Source organism: Narcine bancroftii, chromosome 2 (genome assembly GCF_036971445.1).
Source record: "Narcine bancroftii isolate sNarBan1 chromosome 2, sNarBan1.hap1, whole genome shotgun sequence".
NCBI classification, from domain to species: domain Eukaryota; kingdom Metazoa; phylum Chordata; class Chondrichthyes; order Torpediniformes; family Narcinidae; genus Narcine; species Narcine bancroftii.
Genome location: NC_091470.1, coordinates 295394731 through 295419064, shown reverse-complemented (window position 1 = coordinate 295419064; position 24334 = coordinate 295394731). Strand labels below are relative to the sequence as shown.

The 24334-nt window shown below is 40.6% G+C and overlaps 1 protein-coding gene across 6 annotated transcripts in view; it reads left to right on the top strand.

The window, feature by feature from the left end:
• chd7 (chromodomain helicase DNA binding protein 7) overlaps positions 1 to 24334 on the top strand; it is a 283290-nt gene that overhangs the window by 169294 nt on the left and 89662 nt on the right. For all 6 annotated transcript variants that reach the window (XM_069921414.1, XM_069921413.1, XM_069921415.1 and 3 more), the window contains exons 10-14: positions 5627 to 5764; positions 15422 to 15543; positions 16207 to 16450; positions 22286 to 22462; positions 24056 to 24199. In XM_069921414.1, the coding sequence (XP_069777515.1) occupies positions 5627 to 5764; positions 15422 to 15543; positions 16207 to 16450; positions 22286 to 22462; positions 24056 to 24199 (825 nt within the window). The remainder of the gene's footprint in view (positions 1 to 5626; positions 5765 to 15421; positions 15544 to 16206; positions 16451 to 22285; positions 22463 to 24055; positions 24200 to 24334) is intronic.

Sequence of the window (24334 nt, the reverse complement as noted above, 5' to 3'; positions counted from 1 at the left end):
CATATACATGGAAATCTTCACCAAATGAGGCTATCATTGTGGCTGTAATTTGTATTATTGCTTATGCCAAACTTCAAATAGAGAAACTGTGACCACTGAAATAGATTAATAACCAGTGGACTTACTGTATATACCTTTATATGGGATGAATCTCAAAACAAAATTTTAACCTTAAAATGTATAAAATTCTTACAATAACAACAAAGTCTCAACACCGCTCTCATCTTCCTGCCATCTCGCGCATGCCCCATTAGTTATTTGCGAAGTCTCAGCGCCCCTCCGCGGGATCTATTCGCATGTTCAACTGCTATTGGCTCTGTTCAGGCTTTAAACAGCTTGTTACAGGATCTGACAGTGGTTTATTATAAAATATCCAAATAAAATTTAAATCTTTAAATGATTATATGTAATTAAAATATTGTGATTTGCTTTTAACAGCATCCACTGATTAGTGGTAAGTGCCAGATTTTTTAGGGGAGGGATTGGGAGTTGTCTTATTCAAAGAGTATCGCACAAAACCAACATTTTAGGTGAAAATTCCAGAGTCGTCCTGTACAGAGTCATCCAATACAATGGTATATATGACACTTCATTGTCTGAATGGATGGTGGAAGCAGATTTGTTTGTTCAAAAAGGAACTGGACAGTTACATGAAGTAAAAAATAAATTGCGTGGTTACTGGTAAAGAGGTGGGCCATGTGTCTCAAAGTACAGAACACCTGACAATGAAATCATACTTTCTGCGAACTCCATACATTTTTGAAGAATTTTTCAAGATAAAATGTTTGCAGTATTGATTATGCAGTATATTTTTCCATTAGTTTAAGAATAGTTGTGTCATTCAATGAAACAGAAGTGTTATATGAAGTACATGTTGTGTAATACAATGTGTAGCTACAGAAAACAGATGTTTCTGGTTTACTAAAAAATGTGCTTATGAATAGAAAAATTAACAGAAATAAAGTTCAAAATGAACAGAACCCTTGTGTAACCAAGGGGCTGCCTGTAGTTTAATCTGTAGGTTAAGCCCTTTAATTTAGGCAATATTTAATGGATGTTTTCTGCACCCTCTCTTGTTTAATTCCATCAGTCTATATAAGTGTGGTGACCAAAACTGCATGTATTACCCCCAAGTGCACCCTGTCCAACCATTTATATGACTGTAACGTGGCATTTGAATTCCTGTAATCAATGCCTGAGCTGATAAAGGCCGGCATGTCGCACATTTTCATGATCCTATCTTCTCATTTTCAGGGAGCTATTGTTACCCCAATATCTTCATTCAACAGCACTCTCCAGGACATACAGTGTATGTCCTACCATAACTTAACCTCGCGAAATGCATCACTTTGCATATGTTTGATTTGTTTTTAAACTCCATCTGCATTACTTTGCCCACTTTTCCACTTGATCCAGACTTGTGTGCTTGCAATACAGAACATGCTGGAGGTCAAATGTAAAGATGTGATCTTTTACTCTACCTGCTCAAGTCCATAAATATTCCATAATTTGAGATGCATATCCAGATGCTTTTATTTGGTTCCTCAACTTATGCTCGCCACTTCTGTGTATCTAATACAGCCACACTCATTCCATTTGATCCATGACCTGCATTTAAAAAAAACTTTAAAGACCTTCATTATTTTTTTAACTTGAGTCTATTTGAATCCCATGTTACAAAAGGCATGGAATGGGGATGCCAAGACCTCAGATACATCCTTTTTGGGACATCATTGCTATTCATGGCTGCCATTTTCTTGTAGAATGATTATGGAATAACATTGTCTAGCTGAAGAAGGACTGGTGCAGCTCTGGGCTTGTGCTGAGCATGAAAGGCAGGCCAGACATATTGAACAAGGTCTGACTCATTATTTACAGACAGTGCTTTAGATGGGGATCAACCAGTTCCAAAATTTTGAGTAGTTTCCTCAAGGTAACTTGGACTCTGACTGAGACGATTGAGACAATCCTTGTAATTCCATGCTTCACCCACTTTCATTCAAAGCTGTAGTTTGTCAAATTGTAGGAAATGCGAGGAATTTTTCTCCAGGCTATCGGGTGAAGCAATTGTGTTGCCCAACCCAACTACCCTCCAATCATTTGCACCAAATCCCAGGGTTATTCAACCATCCATCATCATTCTCTAATCTTCCTGCTGAATACTGGATATTCATTAGGTATTTTCCGAGATGCCTGTGTTTCACAAACTTAAAATGAGTGAAGAATGCAAATCAAATGTACATTTGAATGTAATTTGTTATGCTTATACTTCTATGCTCTGTTAGCAAAATTGGAATTTTGTCTCCAAAGCAAACAAGATAAGACCACAAGACTTGAGCAGCATTCAGTTATTTGACCCATTGAGTCTGCATTGCCATTCAAATCATGGCTGATGTATTTTTCCTTTCAACATCATACTCCAGCTGTCTCTCTAATACTTGACACCCTAACTCATCAAAAACCTTATCACCCTCTGCTTTTATTATGCCCAATGACCGCCTCCACAGTTATCTGTGACAACGAATTTCAGTTTCACCACCCTCTGACTGGAGAAACCTCATCACTCCTTTAAAGGGATGTCTTTTTTAAAATTATGATGCTGTGCCCTCGGGACCGAAACTCCTGGTGAAAACATCTCCACGTCCACTCTATTTAGCCCTTTCAGTATTCAGAATGTTTCAATGAGACCTCCCCCTCATTGTTCCAAAGTCCAGCGAGTACATGACCAGAACCATCCTTGTATGCTATCCCTCTCGTGACTGGGATCATTTTTTAAAAAATATTTTATTAATAGTTTTTCCACACAAACTCCAACAATTGTCAATGTCATCAATATCATTATCAACGATATCCACATTAATTACATTTCGTATTTGTAAGTTACTTACAGTCTTCTAATTGAGTTTGAGTGTTTCTTTTTTTAATTCCCTTCTTCCCCTCTCCCCCTTTCCCCCTGACATTAAACATTTAACACCAAACTAATTATACTCACACACACAATGACCAAGACACTCACAACAAAGGTTTGAAACTTCTGTTTGGGGATTTATGGGTTTGTCGTGTCATTGACAGTCAGCACATAGGCTGCCTTCCTTTTTCTATAGCTTTCCTTGGCTAGAATAAGATGGACTCCTTCCACTCCCTCACCAATGGAGGGATGAATTGGGAGGTTAGGGCAAGGCAGTGAGGCACAGTGGTCGGTTCACACTACACCTGCGCCCCCATGTAGTTCAAATTGGGCTGCCAGACCTTCAAAAAAGTACCATATTGTTTCCTTAGGTTGGAGGTAATTTTCTCCAGCGGAACATATCTCTGCATTTCTATATTCAATGCTCAAGTTGGAGACGGACTTCTAGGCAACTGCTATGCCCACCAGCAACACGATCATGACATATTGAATTTGAAATTTGGATAGCTTCATTGTAAGTCTTACATCCATTATATTTCCCAAAAGGAAGAGCTCTGGGTCCTTTGGGAATTCTTTGCCTATCTTTTTTGTCCAGGGCTTGGCCCAGTTCCAACCAAAAGGGTCTCACCTTTGCACATGTCCAGGTTGCATGCACAAAAGTCCCTGTCACAATGCCACATCTAAAACATTGGTCTGATAGTTCTGGTTCAATTTTTGTGGCATCAGGTACAGCTGGTGCAAAAAATTGTATTGCACCAGCCTGTACTGCACAATTGATGACTGCAGTCATGCTGATCCGACACAAATCGGACCAGCATTGATCATCAATTGTTATTCCTGAGTCTGACTCCCCTTTTGCCTCAACATATCAAGGCCTGGCTTCAGGCCTTCTTTTTTGACCAAAAAATACATTGCTGAAATGAACTTCCTCCCACTCCCTCTTTGAATTATAGTCTCTATGTCACTGCGTGTTGGTAGGGCCATAGTTAGACCTAATTTGTCCTGTAGAAAAGATCTTATCTGAAGTGTGTAGTGAAATGTCTTATTTGATAAATTATACTTATTCCTAAGTTGCTCAAATGACATTAGCTGACCCCGTTCATAACAATCCTCTTAGCACCTGACGGCATTACGACACCAGGTGTCCAGGATCTTGTTACCCACCGTCAATGGATTAATCTATTTGGAGTCAGGGGTGTTTTTGGAGACTGTTCCACTTTGGTCCTACATATTGGTTAATTTTATACCAAATGAGAATTATTTGTTTTAATATGGGGCTGCCTTTCTTTTCTGATAGCAATTTAGTGTCCTATTTGTAAATAAAGTTCTCTACTGCCTGCTCGCCTATCATGTGCAGATCGACTTGTGCTCAAGATGGTACACCTCCCCCCTCGAAGAGGGAGGCAATGTATCTCGACTGGGCTGCCCAATAGTATTTTTTAAAGTCTGGCATTCGGAATCCGCCTAAACTATAATCCCAGGTCAATTTTTCCATAGAGACCCTGGCTACCTTTCCATTCCATAGGAGTCTTCTCACTCCCGCAAGTAAATATTTGAAGAATCCCTGGGGCAGTGGCATGGGCAATGTCTGAAAGAGGTACTGGAGTCTTGGCAACACATTTATCTTAATAAAGTTAACCCTGCCCACTCTTGTAATGGGAAGGGACATTCATCTATTTAGATCCTCCTCAATTTTCCTGATCGGGATCATTCTTGAAAACATCCTCTGGACCCTCTCCAATGCCAGTGCATCCTTCAATATTGGGCCTAAAATTGCTCACAATATTCCAAATGTGGACTAATCAATGCCTTGTAAACCCTTGACATTCCATCTTTCCTTTTATATTCTAGTCCTCTCAAAATTAATGCTAATATTGAATATGCCTCCTTTCTACCAACTCATTCTTTTGGCAATCTTGCTCTCTTGACTTCTCAGTACCATTGGACCTTCACTTCCTGAATTCTCTCCCTATTTAGAAAATAGTCTCTCTCTTCTTTCTACAAAGTGCATGACCTTGTACTTCCCTGAACTATATTCCATTTTCCTGCTTTCTCAACATTACCCACCCCTTCATTTATGTTTGTATTAGCCAAAAATTGGCAACAATGCCATCAATTCTGTCATTTAAATAATTTATGTACACAGTGACAAATAGTGAACCAAACAGACACCACTAGTCACCATCAGCCAGACAGAAGAGGCCACCGTTTATTCCCATTTTTTTGCCTTCTTCCAGTCAGCCAATCTTCTATCCATGTTCATCCTTTCCCCTGATATTATCTTGTATAAAGCCTCATTTGCAACGCCCTCGTGTGCGTGCAGCACCCTTGTCAAAGATCTTCTGGAGAAACACATTATCTCATTCATTTTATAAAGGAAAATAGATGTAGCTTTAAATGATTGCAATTTTAAGTGAGGTCTGCTTGCTTTTGGTTCTAATGTTTGTCTCATAATAGGGAATATCAATATTTTACTATTTAATATACAAGGGTCCCCTTAATATACAAGATCATGATAAAATAATATAGATTATAATTTTTTTTAGCAAAATAAGTATTCTTTTCCAGAATCTAAAAATCCTTACACAATAAATTTGTGATTTACTGATTATTTTCTTTATTGTGAGTTTTGAAAATGAAATAAAATATGGGCAAGTTAAGTGCATGCAAATAAGATAATTAATCCCAAAGAGATCATTCTATTGGTTTTCAAAACAGCCAGTCACCCATTATCTGGTGAAGTGGTGTTCTCTTCCATATGAAGAAAGCACCTGGGAACTGAAATTAGACACAGACCAAGTCAAGATTGAAGAATTTCAGCAACTGCAAGCCATGAAACCAAGAACAGAGCATACGGTAAGATCAAAATTCTGTGTTCATGTTTCAGGTTAGAAAACAATTGTGGAGACTAGGGTAGCTAGTGAGAGCCACGATCAGAGATTATAGCATAATGGCAAAAGACACAAACTTCTGCAAACATAAAGTAACAACCATTCAAATCATCAGTGAAGAGGAGTCGTTGTCTTTGTCATTGAACATTTATTCACAGCAAATTTTGAATTGATTCAATGTTTAAAAGTGTGTGCTAAACAGGATCAGATTATTGGTAAAGTGTAGATTATGCTTAAAATTTTTATTTTTTTTTTAATGTCAAAAATGTCGCATATAGAAGCCTTAAAGTCCAGCACCTCTGGGTTCAGTTTTTCCAAAGGCTATCAGGCTTTTGATCTTTCTATACCATCTTAATCATAAACTACTGTGAACAACAGAAGAAACTGTCTGTATGATTGAAGCACTACCTTTTTTCTTGCCCTGCTGCTGTTGTGAACATTTGTTATCAATCTTTTTTTCTCATCCTGCATGATAATTTATACTGTTGGGATTTTTTTTTACACAAGTGCCTGTTTGGCTGCAGCAAATAACTTTGGTTCTTGTACATTGTACATTGTGCTTATGACAATAAATTCATTATCATATCAATTATTGAAATATATTTGTGTTCTTGATAAGATGCTTGTAACAATTACATTTCAAGAATCTAAATTGTACACTAAGAAATGTTGGTGTAAATTTATCTTAGATTGGCAATCTGTGTATTTTTGTTGGGATATAAAAACATGGAATGCTACAGCACAGAAACAGGCCATGACCTGCATTGTTACACTACCAACAGTGCCATTTCCACATTAGAATCGAAAGAGCGGGTGCAAATGTGGGTGGAACACCCTGCAATTTACATGTCCTATAACAGACTTTCTGGAAAGTATTTTCTAAACCTACTGCATCTTGAGGATTGTTGAGTTGAAATCCATAAATAAAGTACAACTCCGATTATCCGAAATTGGATTCACCAAAATCCTCATTTATCCAAAAAAAAAGTAAAATTTCGATTAAATGAGAATATTTGAAACAAATCAGAATCCTCATTTATCCAAAATTTTTCCAGAACCAAACTGACCTCACAGGTTGAAAAAAAAATCAACTCGACATGAAATTAGAACGACGATTGTCCTCGTTTCAGATAACTCCCTCCCTCTGTCTTTCCATTCTTCTTTACCTTCCCGTATTGACTTCTGTCTCCAACTCGATCTCGGACTCCATGCCGCTGTCTCCCAGCCTCAAGCGGTTGGAAGACATTATCAAGGAGAGCAGTCTCCCAGGCAGGAGTGGAACCTCGGGCTCAATGGCATTCCCTGCCCTCCCCTTCCTTCCCTCTCGGCACACCAGAGCCCCCAACACTGACTCTGAACTCTCCCCTCGGCGTACTGCTGCATACACACACTGGACTTCTCTGTGTGTGTGTGCAGTAGGCCTCAAGGTGGATTTGGAATCGGGACTCGGGCGTTGGGAATTCCAGCAACTGGGGAGACAGGAGCCCGCTGACTCGTCAGTGAGTGTTTCACCAGCCTGGGAATCCTCCCCATGGATCAGCGGCAGTGGTGGGGACTTGTCGGGGATAGGTGGTAGCAGTTGGGTTTGTCTCAGTGATTGCCAGCTTTTTGGTGAGTATTAAACATTATTTTAATGCTTAAAAAGCTTTTCCTTGCTGTTTGTTGTTGTTCAAACACTGTTACAAATGATTTGCTGTTGCTACTGAGCTGCTTTTAAAAAATGACCAGTTCTCAAAAAAAATGATAATCTGACATAGGCCCCATCCCAACCATTTTGGATAATCGGAGTTATACTGTATCTCTTTTGGTGTTTGTTGCAGCTCACAACCTATAAGAGTACCATAGCAATGTGATGCTGCTGTATGGTTACAAATAGCAGATAAATTATTTTTGGAATTCATGTTTAATTTACCTCTACCGGAAGAGGTGGAAAGAATCAAGCAATTTTAGTAAATGGCATGGTTTGGTGTAATTTAGCAGTGAACATCATGTAATGGGATAAACTTGTAAAGAGGCCATTGCATTACTAATTAATTCCTATATTGCATTTAGAGCAGAATCCAGAATGTTTTTAAGTGAGGACTTGATGTGTTGAGAGTATGAAGATTTTCCTGCTTGATTCCCAGCTTGTAGCTGGAGGGGGAAGGTGCTGTTGTCCTTTTGAAGAGAGATTAAAAAGACTGGCAAATTTGGAACATTGTTTCTTCATGAGAGTTAGCTAGAATTGAGACTAGAAAGTGCAGACCACTGTTGGGGCTCAGCCATTAAATAAATTGAAGACATTGAAGTTTGGGGGAGCACGAGGGAAATTGAGAAGGGTTGGGGTCAACTCAGCAGCTGAGGAAATTCGATCTATATTCTTTAGAGCTTAGAAAACAGGGGTAATCATTATGTCTGATGTCAATATTTCCAATTGTGATAGAATATTTCACGGAGAATGTGGGCAACACTTGCAGAAGGGGGCGAATCTCTGGAATTCTCTACCCCAAACGGTGAAATCTTGATCATCGGGAGTATTCATGGATATCTTCCAACATCTTATTCTGACAGGGCGTGGTTTCCACCTGTTTCAAATAGGCCTTATTCGTACCGGTGCCCGAGAAGAGTGTAGTAAATAACTACATCCACAGTGCTAAAGTCTTTTGAGAGGCTGGTGTTGAAGCATATAAGGTCCTGTCTGAACAGAGACATGGGTCTGTTCCAATTTGCCTATTGCCGCAAAAGGTCTACGGCAGGTGCTATCTCATCGGCTCTGCACGAACCCTGGAATACTTGACAGCAAAGCTGCCGACATCAGGATGGCCTTTAATGACTATATTTATCCCTTTTGAACTAATCAATAAACTCTAATTCCCCACTGTGTAATTGGATCCCTTCACCACCAGAGCCCAATCAGTGAAAATTGGCAAGAACATTTTCTCCAATCTCCATCAGCAGCAGAGCACCACTGGGCATGTGTACGTAGCCCCCCGATCGACTTGCTTTACACTTATGACTGGATGGCTCTGTTCGCCAACACCATTTACAAATATGCTGATGATACTACAGTAGTAGGCCGCTTTAAAAAATGGTTGCTGAGTCAGCCTACAGGAGGAAAATTGAAAACTTGGCTGAATTATGTATTAACAACAATCTCCCACTCAATATGAGCAAAATCAAGGAGCTGATTGTTGATTTCCGGAAGGGAAGAACAGAGGTGTACGATTCGGTGATCATTGGGGGATGAGAGGTGGAGAGGGGGAGCAAATTTAAATTCCTGACAGTCATTATCTCGGGGGACCTTTCCTGGACCCAACTTCGAACTTCATCGTGAAGAAAGCATGTCAGCACCTCTACTTAGGAGTTTGCGGAATTCATGCCCAAGAAAAGTGCGGTAATTGCAGAAGTTTGGTATGACATCGGAAACCTTCACAAACTTGTGCTGACCATCTGTATCACGTTCTGGGGCACCAACACTTCTGAGTGAAAATCCCTCAAAACATAGTAGACGCAGCCCAGTACATCGCAGGCAAAACTCTCCCCACCATCAAGAAAATCTAAGTGGAATGCTTCCATTAGAGAGCAACAGCAATCATCAAAGATCCTTTCTTTTTGTCTTTTTTATAATAAATTCAGTACAGTGAGGAAAAGGGAACAAAACTGAAATTACAATATCACAAGATAAAACTTCAAACAATATAGACTCGGTCCCCCTTCCACTGAACTGGGTACAAAGACAGAAAAAACATTTTAAAAATAAATAAATAAATAAATAGATATCCACTGGCCACCGTGACAGAGGTGCACCAAAGAAAAGGTACAAGGACTGCCTAAAGAAATCTCTTGGTGCCTGCCACATTGACCACCGCCAGTGGGCTGAAAACGCCTCAAACCGTGCATCTTGGCGCCTCACAGTTTGGCGGGCAGCAACCTCCTTTGAAGAAGACCGCAGAGTCCACCTCACTGACAAAAGGCAAAGGAGGAAAAACCCAACCCCAACCAACCAATTTTCCCCTGCAACCGCTGCAATCGTGTCTGCGTCGGACTTGTCAGCCACAAACGAGCCTGCAGCTGACGTGGACTTTTTACCCCCTCCATAAATCTTCGTCCGCGAAGCCAAGCCAAAGAAGATATATATATATATATATATAATATATATATTATATCCTGGTGCGAGAAAGTGACAAACAAGATGTGCTCCACACCAGGGTCATGCCTAGCGCGGAATGCCACACTGACCACCGGCTGGTTCGCTGCAAGCTCAACCTTCACTTCAAGCCAAAGCCCAGGAACAATAAAGCCCCCAGAAAGAGGTTCAATGTTGGAAACCTGCAGTCAGGCGAAGCGAGAGGAAACTTCCAGGCAAACCTCAAAGCAAAGCTCGACGTTGCAACCCGCCTCACGGACCCGTCCCCTGAAACCCTCTGGGATCAGTTGAAGACTACCATACTGCAATCCACTGAAGAGGTACTGGGCTTCTCCTCCAGGAAAAACAAGGACTGGTTTGACGAAAACAGCCAGGAAATCCAGGAGCTGCTGGCAAAGAAGCGAGCTGCCCACCAGGCTCACCTTACAAAGCCGTCCTGTCCAGAGAAGAAACAAGCCTTCCATCGCGCATGCAGCCATCTTCAGCGCAAACTCCGGGAGATCCAAAATGAGTGGTGGACTAGCCTCGCCAAACGAACCCAGCTCAGCGCGGACATTGGCGACTTCAGGGGTTTCTACGAGGCTCTAAAGGCTGTGTACGGCCCCTCACCCCAAGTCCAAAGCCCGCTGCGCAGCTCAGACGGCAAAGTCCTCCTCAGCGACAAGATCTCCATCCTCAACCGATGGTCAGAACACTTCCAATCTCTTTTCAGTGCCAACCGCTCAGTCCAAGATTCCGCCCTGCTCCAGCTCCCTCAACAGCCCCTAAGGCTAGAGCTGGATGAGGTTCCCACCCTGGATGAGACATATAAGGCAATCGAACAACTGAAAAGTGGCAAAGCAGCAGGTATGGATGGAATCCCCCCAGAAGTCTGGAAGGCTGGTGGCAAAACTCTGCATGCCAAACTGCATGAGTTTTTCAAGCTTTGTTGGGACCAAGGTAAACTGCCTCAGTGTCTTCGTGATGCCACCATCATCACCCTGTACAAAAACAAAGGCGAGAAATCAGACTGCTCAAACTACAGGGGAATCACGTTGCTCTCCATTGCAGGCAAAATCTTCGCTAGGATTCTACTAAATAGAATAATACCTAGTGTCGCCGAGAATATTCTCCCAGAATCACAGTGCGGCTTTCGCGCAAACAGAGGAACCACTGACATGGTCTTTGCCCTCAGACAGCTCCAAGAAAAGTGCAGAGAACAAAACAAAGGACTCTACATCACCTTTGTTGACCTCTCCAAAGCCTTCGACACTGTGAGCAGGAAAGGGCTTTGGCAAATACTAGAGCGCATCGGATGTCCCCCAAAGTTCCTCAACATGATTATCCAACTGCACGAAAACCAACAAGGTCGGGTCAGATACAGCAATGAGCTCTCTGAACCCTTCTCCATTAACAATGGCGTGAAACAAGGCTGTGTTCTCGAACCAACCCTCTTTTCAATCTTCTTCAGCATGATGCTGAACCAAGCCATGAAAGACCCCAACAATGAAGACGCTGTTTACATCCGGTACCGCACGGATGGCAGTCTCTTCAATCTGAGGCGCCTGCAAGCTCACACCAAGACACAAGAGAAACTTGTCCGTGAACTACTCTTTGCAGATGATGCCGCTTTAGTTGCCCATTCAGAGCCAGCTCTTCAGCGCTTGACGCCCTGCCTTGCGGAAACTGCCAAAATGTTTGGCCTGGAAGTCAGCCTGAAGAAAACTGAGGTCCTCCATCAGCCAGCTCCCCACCATGACTACCAGCCCCCCCACATCTCCATCGGGCACACAAAACTCAAAACGGTCAACCAGTTTACCTATCTCGGCTGCACCATTTCATCAGATGCAAGGATCGACAATGAGATAGACAACAGACTCGCCAAGGCAAATAGCGCCTTTGGAAGACTACACAAAAGAGTCTGGAAAAACAACCAACTGAAAAACCTCACAAAGATAAGCGTATACAGAGCTGTTGTCATACCCACACTCCTGTTCGGCTCCGAATCATGGGTCCTCTACCGGCATCACCTACGGCTCCTAGAACGCTTCCACCAGCGTTGTCTCCGCTCCATCCTCAACATCCATTGGAGTGCTTACACCCCTAACGTCGAAGTACTCAAGATGGCAGAGGTCGACAGCATCGAGTCCACGCTGCTGAAGATCCAGCTGCGCTGGATGGGTCACGTCTCCAGAATGGAGGACCATCGCCTTCCCAAGATCGTGTTTTATGGCGAGCTCTCCACTGGCCACCGTGACAGAGGTGCACCAAAGAAAAGGTACAAGGACTGCCTAAAGAAATCTCTTGGTGCCTGCCACATTGACCACCGCCAGTGGGCTGATAACGCCTCAAACCGTGCATCTTGGCGCCTCACAGTTTGGCGCGCAGCAACCTCCTTTGAAGAAGACCGCAGAGCCCACCTCACTGACAAAAGGCAAAGGAGGAAAAACCCAACACCCAACCCCAACCAACCAATTTTCCCTTGCAACCGCTGCAATCGTGTCTGCCTGTCCCGCATCGGACTTGTCAGCCACAAACGAGCCTGCAGCTGACGTGGACTTTTTACCCCCTCCATAAATCTTCGTCCGCGAAGCCAAGCCAAAGATATATATATATATAAATAAAAACACCTGACTTTATTTTTAAAAATTGCCCACCCGAATTGTGCTGCCGTATCCACCCCACCCCCTTCCAATAGCCCTGCCGTCTCCCCCCACCCCCACTTGCCCGACTCGCGCTGTCAGTCCCTCGCCTGCCCGACTTGCGCTGCCGGTCTATCCTCCTCGTCAGCCCGATTCGCGCTGCCGGACTCCCCCCCCCCCCCCCCCCTCGCCTGCCTGACTCGCACTGCCGTTTCTCTCCCCACTTGCCAGATTTTGGAGCTTTCCAGATTTTAGATGTCCGGTTAAAGCATCGTGTACCTGTATGAGAGAACCATTGAAACACTGTTGCAGGACTAAACGCTTTCCATTTGAATAAGATGGCTGTTTTAGCCAACAAAGTAGAAAAAGCACAACCCGTTGTGCAGCTACAGAAAAATTCACTCTGTATCAAAGATTCACACCACCTCGGACATACTCTAGTCACACCACCTGGGACATGCTCTATTCTTGCTACTGGCATCAGGAAAGAGGTATAGGTGCGACAAGACTTGAATCACCTGGTTCAGAAACAGTTGCTTTCTTCCACCAACAGACTTCTAAACAACAAACTCAGAGACTCTTTTAAGGACTCTTGTTTATACATCATTTATCACTGAAGTTTTATTTCTTTATTGCAGTTAGTTTGTTTACATTTCTCTTATGAATATATCTTTTTTTCTTGAGTACAAATTCTGTCAGACCTCGAAAAATAATCTCATGGTTGTCTGAGTTGTCAAGTAAAGTATGTACCCTGACAATAAATCTGACATCTAAACTTTATTTAAAGAAGAACTTGATAATTTTTTTTGAAATTTTAAACAATTTGTAGCAAAGTAGAAACGCTAAGCACAAAGAACTGTAGTTTAAAAAAAAATCTTTTGTTGGAGGGTGGAAGAGGAGGATTGAGATTTTCTTAAGGAAATCAGGAATTGTAATTGAATCTATATTAGATATTGGCAAGGCAGCATTTAAAATAGAATACAATTCCAGGCACTCCATTAGTGGAAGATGTATTTATTACAAGCTCCCATTTTAATAAAATAGGATTATCACTGTAGTATAGACAGGAGAAACTGAATGGTCACAGTAAACATTTCATGCAAGCACCATCACAAGTCACAGCCCAATGACAATTCGATACCTTGAAAGAACTGAGGGAAGGCGTGTCACAGTCTCTTCCAAAATCGATATACTAGCAAAGACATTGTGATTTTTGCAGGGGGCTGGGGTTTTTTCGGTGAATTGATCTATGCCAGGAGGTTTTTTTGGGAAGCAAAGTGCTTCATTTTGAATGTGACTAACAGTGAAGATCACTTGGAGAAGACCAGTGCCAAGATCTTGGAAGCTCCGTGCAGGCTGCCCAGTTCGAGTCTTGCCTACAAAAGGACCAGAAGTGTTATGACCACCGCTCGTGTGAATGGACATTTCTTCAAAGGCCACGCAAAGAGAATTCATGAGTCTGTAGCAGCTACAACTCGTCTTCCCATCAGTTCATCATTAATTCAGGCATCAAATTCTAAAGGGCCACACTTCAACGCTGAATTTGAAAGACTGAACTTGGAAGTAACTTTCTAGTTTTTGGCCTCGACTGTAATGGTCATGCACGTACACAAGTGCACCTGCGCATAGTTGGGGATAGATTTAGTGTTAAGGATCGTTTAAGAGTAAAAAATAAAACTAGATTTTTGAAATTAAACACTGTCTGGTTCATTGCCTATTTCTGCTTGTTACGTGTAGTTCATGACATATTGAACACTTGAAATGGATGTTGTCAAAATTCCCCGGAAAGTCCGTTTTAAACTTTTTTTTAAGAACGGAGGCATTGTCTTGAAACAGCCATGAAGGGTTGTAATCTTGAGGTTTTAAGTTTGTTTTTGAGGGTAAATGATGAAAGAATGGATCCTAATAGAGTAAAGCCCCTGATATCCAGAATTCAAGCAACTGGTAGAAAGGAAAATAAATAATAGGTTAAAAAAATACATGTTGAAAATCACCATGACGTTAGTTCACCAATCACTACTGACACACTAGGCAATATATGAAAGCAGTTTTCTCCTTGTGACCAACGTGTTTCACAGGACATTATTTTGGCCAAATTTTCCCCATAGTAATTACCATGTAGAAAGAAAAACAGCCAGTTTGACATAGACATGTAGTACTTACCCTTAAGAAGAAGGTGAAGATTTAAGGCCCAGGTTCAGAAAATTAAGCAGATTTATATCAAGTCTGACACCAATAAGTGTGGACAATGTCACACTCTTCATAACTTCAAGATGGACTTACTCAGCCAGGTCCTTTTTGAACAGTTTGTATATCAGGACCCATGTTGCAAGAAAAAGGGGAGTTCCATCTGAAGATGAATATTGAGTCCAGTGTTCTTTTTCAAATGGCTGGCTTCGCAGATTCAAAATTCATCATCGTATCTGTATATTAGACTTGTCTTGGTGATTAGAAATCAGCAGATGTTTTATTTAAGGCATTGTGAGAGTAAGACTCAAGAAAGCAGAAAATACACTTATCTGCCATCAACCAAACTCTATAGAAGCTGGATACCAAGGGTTTTACTGTATTAAAATTATGAATGGGATGGTATTACATCATGGAATGCTTTACAAAATGAGTCATGAGAAAAAGATGGTGATTTTTGTCATCAGGAAACCAGGCGCATCTCTACTCCCTGTCAGCACTTGACTGCATAGCGATATGTGAGGCTGAGGCACTGGATCCATATTTTGAAAATTAACAGATCAGAGTAGTATCTACTCAGGAAAAAAGAGACAAACTAGTTAATATTATATGTCTTGTCCAGTTCTTTTTGTATGAAAACTTGAACTTTTGTATCAATGCAACTTTAACATTAATTTGTATCTGAAAGGAGCGGCCACTTCCAGAATTCTGGACCAAGTTGGAACATTCTCGAGATTATAAAAATGGCAATCAACTCAGGGAATACCAGCTGGAGGGCGTAAACTGGCTACTCTTCAATTGGTACAACAGGTGGGATATTCTCATTTTTAAAATAGTTTGGTCTGAGATGAAAATGTGTAAAATCTTTTTTTGAATGAGTCTGGCCTCTGTAAATTTATTAATTTTATTTGAAAGCTTTTATGCTAAAAGCTGAGAGACATGGGTTGGTTACAGTATTGAAAGCTTAGCAACTGAAATGTACAAAGCACTTTATCAACTTTGAACAGACGTTCCTGCATACGAAACATCAATATAATTAGTTAAGAGGTTAGCAGGAGACAGTACTTTTAAGGTGAGAAAGGTGTGGGGTGGGAAATTTGGACCTAAGGCCCAGAATGTAATCAGATTGTAATCAAAGCTACATGTAATTCTGTTTTCCTATTGTCTCTGTACCATCGATTGAAGATCAGTATTTCTTGCTCTTTCCTGTTTCCCTCCATTCTCAAATAGTCTTGCACCACTTAACATTCCTTGAAGTGTTCACAAATTAAAAGATTTGTTTTCAATGCAATAATTGTAATGATATTGATAATATAACGTTTGACTTCTGAAAATGTATTGAAAATCTGTGTTCAAAAATTCTATATATTTGTATTGCCTTTGCTTGAGGAAAATGCTGTAAACCATTTGAGTTCCACCTTGCTTGAGGAAAATGCTGTAAGATTACTTTTATCAAGTTTCTTTTTTTTCCAGCCAAAACTGCATTTTGGCAGATGAGATGGGATTAGGAAAGACTATCCAGTCCATTACATTTCTGTATGAAATGTTCTTGAAGGGAATTCATGGCCCCTTCCTGATCATTGCACCCCTTTCCACAATCACCAATTGGGAGAGGGAGTTCCGCACTTGGACAGCGATGAATGTGGCCGTGTACCATGGCAGCCAGGCTAGCCGGCAAATGATTCAGGCATATGAGATGTATTTCCGGGATGCTGAGGTAAGGAAGGCAGGTTATGGAAATTTTATCCAGCAGTTATCAAAATATTAGATTGTTATTAAATAATTGTTTAAACTATGTGTACCTTTTTAAAATCTGAGCAAAATGGTTTAATTGTTTAAGGAATTGTTCAGCATTATTGTGACTTTGAATGAATGAATATTTGTAAAATTCCCTTTTTAATGTACTAAGTGAGATAAAAGATATTTAGACATGCAGCTCAGTTACACACCCTCCCGACCCACGAGCCTGGGCCAGCCAAATACCCCAATTAACGTGCAGCCCCTGTACGTTTTTGAAGGGTTGAAGGAAACCAGGGCACCCACGCTGGCACGGGAGAATGTACAAAGTCCTTACAGACTGCGCTGAATTCAAACCCAGGTCTCTGGTACAATAAATTGCTTTGCACTGACTGCTGCGCTATTGTTTTAAGTTGATTTTGAAATCATATTTCTAATTTGTCAAATCAAATAAATTTGTTAAATTATAATAGTGTCACAGGCATATTAGTATTAATAACAATAAATAAATCAGTTACTGCTGAATTTTACTTCAATTACCCTGGACAGTGTGCGTTTTTCACTGCTTGTTTCCTGATAACAGTCCTGAAGTACATTTATAGGCATGTTCTTTTTTTCCAGGTGTCATGACTCATTTAAAACTCTCAATATTTCCTATTTATCCTCGGTTAATATTTTGTAATTCAGTAAATTCCAATGCTTCATGTTCTTTCAGTGCTGAAGATTTATATTTTCTTGCCTTTTATTCTGAGCCAACGACCAACCTTCTGTTTACTTCTCTGTATTGCTCTCAGGGCATAAATCCTTTCCTGTCCTCCATGACCAAACCAATTTTAAAGAAGTTTATCTGATTGACAGATCTGAATAGCTACCTTAGAATCATTCTTGTTCAATTATAGGATACTGTTTCCAGTACTACACTGGAGCACTCATTATTCAACATTTTCTGGCTTGGGGTGAGAGCAGACAGCTAAGCAATAACTACATGAAAAAAATAACTCTTTTGTCTTTGCAAACCAGTGTAACTTTTCCAACTCTATATTCCAACTCTATATTTCCATGAGTAACCAAATTCGAAATGTGAGAAAACTGCAGAGCATGAATTTGGTCCTTGCTGTGATGTATCCAAAAACAGATATTCGAGCAGTGAGAAATCTTTGCATCCGGTACAGCAGTGATAAACAACAGTCGTCCAGTGATGAGTAATTAGAGAAAATGCAGTTCTTAAAGAAGGAAAGATGGAGAAGATTAAAATTATCACAATCATTGAAAGTTTCAGACTTTTTTATTTTTTATTTTTCACACCATAAATCACATTAGCCATGATATACACTTTTTCTTTTTCACACATATACAGTGACTTTTTCTCCCCCCCCCTCCCTCCTCCCAAGCCACCCCCCCACCCCCCCCCCCCTCTCATCCATTTTAGGTATACAATCTAGGTTGCATTAAACCAGTCAGACAATGTTGTCATTCAATAAAAATACACCAGAAATTCTACTGAGTCCATTCTTTTCTTTCCTTCTCCTTCTATCAACTTAGGTAATGTTTGTCCCCGGTAGGTTTTCGCTGTTGTATTTAATGTAAGGCTCCCATACTTGTTCGAATATTTCAATATTATTTCTTAAACTATATGTTATTTTTTCTAATGGAATACATTTATTCATTTCTATATACCATTGTTGTATTTTCAAATTATCTTCCAATTTCCAGGTTGACATAATACATTTTTTTGAGGAAATGTTTGTACTGACAAAATAGTTTAACTGGTGCTGAAATGTTATTTTCCTGTGTGCCAACTAGTAAATTGAAAATTGTTCAATCTTTTGATTTAATTCATTTCCTCCCTCTCATTCAAAGCCTTCAATTATCCTGAAAATGCTATTGTTTACCTGTTATGGTTTAATCATTTGTTGAGAATGGTGATATTGAATTTATTATTATATACATTGTACACTGTATATATGCATCAAAGTTCTTTCTTGCTGCAGCTAAACAGATACTTCATTTTTTAAAAACATAGACAACTACAAAAACAAGTAAACAGAATACTTAATTGAATTAAAAAAAGAGAATAAACTAAACAAGTAAATAATAAATATTCACAGTTATCCTTTTTTTTTTCTTTGGCTTGGCTTCGCGGACGAAGATTTATGGAGGGGGTAAAAAGTCCACGTCAGCTGCAGGCTCGTTTGTAGCTGACCAGTCCGATGCGGGACAGGCAGACACGATTGCAGCGGTTGCAAGGGAAAATTGGTTGGTTGGGGTTGGGTGTTGGGTTTTTCCTCCTTTGCCTTTTGTCAGTGAGGTGGGCTCTGCGGTCTTCTTCAAAGGAGGCTGCTGCCCGCCAAACTGTGAGGCGCCAAGATGCACGGTTTGAGGCGTTATCAGCCCACTGGCGGTGGTCAATGTGGCAGGCACCAAGAGATTTCTTTAGGCAGTCCTTGTACCTTTTCTTTGGTGCACCTCTGTCACGGTGGCCAGTGGAGAGCTCGCCATATAATACGATCTTGGGAAGGCGATGGTCCTCCATTCTGGAGACGTGACCCATCCAGCGCAGCTGGATCTTCAGCAGCGTGGACTCGATGCTGTCGACCTCTGCCATCTCGAGTACCTCGACGTTAGGGGTGTGAGCGCTCCAATGGATGTTGAGGATGGAGCGGAGACAACGCTGGTGGAAGCGTTCTAGGAGCCGTAGGTGGTGCCGGTAGAGGACCCATGATTCGGAGCCGAACAGGAGTGTGGGTATGACAACGGCTCTGTATACGCTTATCTTTGTGAGGTTTTTCAGTTGGTTGTTTTTCCAGACTCTTTTGTGTAGTCTTCCAAAGGCGCTATTTGCCTTGGCGAGTCTGTTGTCTATCTCATTGTCGATCCTTGCATCTGATGAAATGGTGCAGCCGAGATAGGTAAACTGGTTGACCGTTTTGAGTTTTGTGTGCCCGATGGAGATGTGGGGGGGCTGGTAGTCATGGTGGGGAGCAGTTATCCTAGTGCAAAAGAAAACTACTTAACAATGTAGCCAATCCTTTTGTGGTGTTGAAGCAGTTCCTGGTTCAAGTAACAAGGAGAGGCTGTTAGAAAGAAACTGTTCTTAAACTTGCAGGTGCTGGTCTTCTGACTTTTGTAACTTCTGCGCAAAGGTGGTAGTAAAAATTTGTATGAGGCAGTACTTTTTATAGATGCATACAATGAATAGGAAGGAGGTTATAGCCTGTGATGGACCTGGCTATGTTTGTTACCTTTTGGAGCCTTCTGCATTCCTGGGTATTCTGAATTCCCAAACCAGATTATGATGCAGAGTATACTTTCCACAGTACATCTGTAGAAGTATGAAAGAGTATTCAACAACATGCCAAATCACCTCAGAATTTTTAGAAAGTAGAGGCATTGATATGCCTTCTTCACAGTTGCCTCAATGTTCTGACTTCAAGAGAGGTCTTCTGAAATATGGACTCCCAGAAGTTTTCTGGTGTTGATGAAGAGAACAAGATTGTTTTGCACTACTCAACCAGATTCTTGATCTCTATTCTGACTCATCACTTCCAGTAATTCAACCAGCAATGGTAGTTTTAAATTTAGACATGCAGCATGGTTACAGGCCCTTCTGGCCCACAAGCTTATGCCACCCAAATACCTCAATTAACCTACAACCCCCATATGTTTTTGAAGGGTGGGAGGAAACCCATACAGACATGGGTTTGTAGATAGAGATGGAGACAAACTTCGCTACGCAGTCAAGTGTTTACAGGGAGTAGAGATACGGATGAAACACTCAGCCTTGGTACCCCTGTGTTAAAGGGAACATGGAAGGGTGGGGGGGCTTCGTCACGCAGAGTTGTGGGAGTGTTGAATGAGCTGCCAGCTAAATTGGTAAATATAGGCTTAGTTTTGACATTTAAGGACAATCTGGTTGAGAGGGGTGTAGAGGGATATACTCTGGGTGCAGGTCAGTGGGGCCAGGCAGAATAATAGTTTGGCATAGACTAGAAGGGCCTTTTTCTGTCCTCAAAGGTTCTATGCTCAGTGTGGATGAGGTGATGTTACCGATTTGCATTGATTGGGGTGTTCAGATGAGGAAGTCGAGTATCCAGTTGCAGAAGGAAGAACAGTTACCTAGGTCCTTTAATTTATTCCTATGCTTTGCTGGTATGATAGTGGTGAACGCTGAACTGGAGTCAGTGAACAGCTTGACATGATTGTCCCTGAAATCTACGTGATCTAACACTGTGTAGAGCCAACGAGATAGAATCTGCCACTGATCTGTTGTGACAATAGGTGAATTGAAGTCTGTTTTGTGTCTTTCAAAGATTGACATGCCCATAACCAACTTTTTTCTTGTCTTGCATTTGCTCTCAAAATGTTCCATTAAGCAAAAATATTAAGAAAGATTTTGCCAAAGAATCCTTTGTAGGTTCAAATAACAACATAACATTTTGTTCTGACAATACGTGTAAAGAGTAACAATTAAAGCTTCCAACAATTTCTTTAATGATTTTGGAATTAATTCAAAATCAATAGTATAAGCACATTGCAGAAGATTAAAATGTACACTGCCTCAAATAATGAGTGTCCACCAGTATGACAATTATGATGGAATAGGCCATTCAATTATATTGCAGGTGATTTGCATTCCCTTGAATGTCTTCTCTTTGGCCCTAAAAACTTCAATACTTTCCAGTGCCCTACATTCTTATAAAGAAAAAAATATTCCTATGATCTTGAAAATTCCATTTCTCCAAGCATCAGGAGAGACAGGGGTTTATATTTCAACTGACTGACTGTTTTCCAAAGAGACTATTTATTCATTCATTTTCAATTCCTCCACCAGCTTACAGTTACCGTAACATTCACATTACCAATTTAAGCACTGAGTATATACTCCTCCACTAAAACTACATTAAAAATATTCATGCATTCTGCCTTTTTTAATTTAGCCCTGTTGCAACTTGAATAGTACACTATAGTGACCTTACCACGATATTTTCAGCACCGAGTTCAAATCCAATAGTGCAGACACCTGGGACAACTTGTGATAAAAGGAGTCTGTAGAATATTATATAGTCTATCCAATATTGTAGAGCAGCCATTCTCAACCTTTTTTTGGCTATGGCCCCCTTAGAAATCTGCTCAAATGTTATGGGTCCACTTCCCTGTAAAGCAGTAAAGTTTAGTTGGTTTCTTACCACACTTCTCTCCCACTGACTACACAAAAAAAATTATGATTGCAGTCCGTGTGTCTCCCCCTCCCCACCTGTCCCCGACCATTCCTTAAATGTGCTGTGGCCCCCATTAAGAATGGATGATTTAGAATACATGGAAACATTCATTTGCCAAAGGATGTAAAATAAAGGTGTTAGAACAATAGCTGAAAAACATGATTAAATTTTTATAAATATTGTTATACACGTGCTAATAGTAGTGAAAAGAGTTTCTAGTGTCATTTTTTACACAAGGGTGTCAAGTTTATTGTCATCTGATTGCACAGTGCAACCTGACGAAGCAACGTTCTTCGGTCCTTGATGCAAAACAGAATGCTTGTCTTGTTTTTGAATTTGGCTGATAATTGTATTTGCCACAAAATATTCAATGTTCTTTCAGATGAGTTATTGTACATGCAGCAATTAGAACATCTTGTAAGGTTTAAAAATGTAAAGTTCCCCACCCTGCCCTGATGTATTTAATGAATAATAGAAAATGGAAACCTATAGTGAGTTCATTGCTCAAAATATATTGAATTAATACATTTTTAGTTATTTTTTTATCAAAGTGTTGAATTCAGAAAGGAAATTAATTGAGTACTTCTTGTCAAAAGGGTCGCATAATTCAGGGAGCATACAAGTTCCATGCCATCATTACAACATTTGAAATGATTTTAACTGATTGCCCAGAACTGCGCAATATTGCATGGCGTTGTGTAATAATTGATGAAGCCCACAGACTAAAGAACAGAAACTGCAAACTGTTGGAAGGGCTAAAGTTAATGGATCTCGTAAGTATAATTTCTATAAGTTGTATACTGTGAATAATAAATCTGGTTTTTGGCCTTTTTAATATGATGAGAGTTGATTGCCTTACAGTACAAGTACAATGCATGAAATTCTTGCTGCAGACAAACAGGTAAGCAAGAAACACCAACCACAAAAGTACAAAACAAATTACCACAACATGCGATGGTAAAGTGATCATATGAAAGAATAGATGAGCAAATATTCCCACTTGCAGTTAGTGCAAAAAATTATGGATATTTCATTTGTGCAGGCAGATCATTTGATAGTCTAGAATTGTTTATGGTTAGGGTAGAGTGGGCAGATTAATGAATGTGATAGCTTTTGGAATAAAACTGGTCTATAAACTGAGATGCTGGATTTCAGATTTCTGTAACTGCATTAAGGTAGAAACAAGAAGAGTTGTAACTAGGGAGACAGGATTCCTAATGATGGCTGCTTTTTTTGAAGGCACATCTCATATGTTTTCAATGAACAGGAGCTTGGTGTCGGTAGTGAATTTTGCCTTTGGTATGCCTGGGCACTCGTTTCCAAATCAGGCTATGATTCCACAATACACATGACAATATGTGAAATTTCCTCAGACTTCTTAGAAAGTAGAGGTGTTGGTCTGCTATCTTGCCTTGATGGAGCTTAAAGTTGCTACCTTGCCACCATTCAACGAAGGCACCTGTGTGGTCTCTTGGCCTCCCCTTCCTAAAAATCCATGATAAGCTCCTTGGTTATGCTGATGTTGAGAGCAAGGTTGATTTGGCACCACTATATTCTTGATCTTCATTCTAAATTCTGACTCATCAATTCCCATTAGTTGGCCAACATTTCTTTGGAGCCAAACTTTGGAACTAAGCATGCAGCCTTGAGGTGATCTATGATGAGGCTGTGATGATGTCATTCTACACTGATTGGGGTCTGTCAATGGGAAAGTTGAGAATTCTGTTGAGGAGGGACAACTTGAGGCCAAGGTACCCAAGTTTAATTGTTTTGCTGGCAAGAACAACAGCCTAACGTAGATGTTCTTGTGGTTGAGGTGATAGAACATGGAGTGAGGAGCCAGTGGGTTGACATCTGCTATTGACCTATGTTGATGATAAACAAATTGAAATGGTCCAGGTCCTTCCTGAGACGGGAGTTGATTTGCTTCATAGCCAACCTCTCAATGCAAATTGTCACAGTAGACATAACTGCCACTGGCCAATGGTCAGTGAGGCTGGTCATCTTGCTCTTTTTGGGCACTGTATGATGGATGTCATTTTGAAGCAAGTGGGGACATCAGACTGTAGCAGTAAGAGATTGAAAAATCTGCATGAACTCCAGCCATTTGATTTGTGCATGTTTTCAGGATGCAGCAAGTCCAATGTCTGAGCCAGATGCCTTCAATTGATTCTCCCTCCTGAAGATTCTTTTCCCATTTGTTTTAGAAACTGGGAGCATGAAAGTCATCTTGTGAAGGGGGGGCAGGGGGCCACTCACGAGGGTGTATCATTATTTGGAAATGCTCTACATTTATCACCAGTTTTTGATTTAATTTCCATTTATTTAACAGATCTTTATTTCTAATGGTTTTTCTTTTACTGCAGGAACACAAGGTTTTGCTGACAGGGACACCATTACAGAACACGGTTGAAGAACTTTTCAGTTTGCTTAATTTCTTGGAGCCCTCTCGATTTCCCTCGGAGACCAACTTCCTGCAAGAGTTTGGTGATCTGAAAACTGAAGAACAGGTATTTACTTCTTTCATAGCTATTAAGTGATCCTTTAAAGTTGATTTTTGAAGAGATTAATTTAGAACATTCATTATTGCAAAGTGCTGTGCATTCATTTGGAATAAAATGGGACAACTGATGAGCATCTGATCA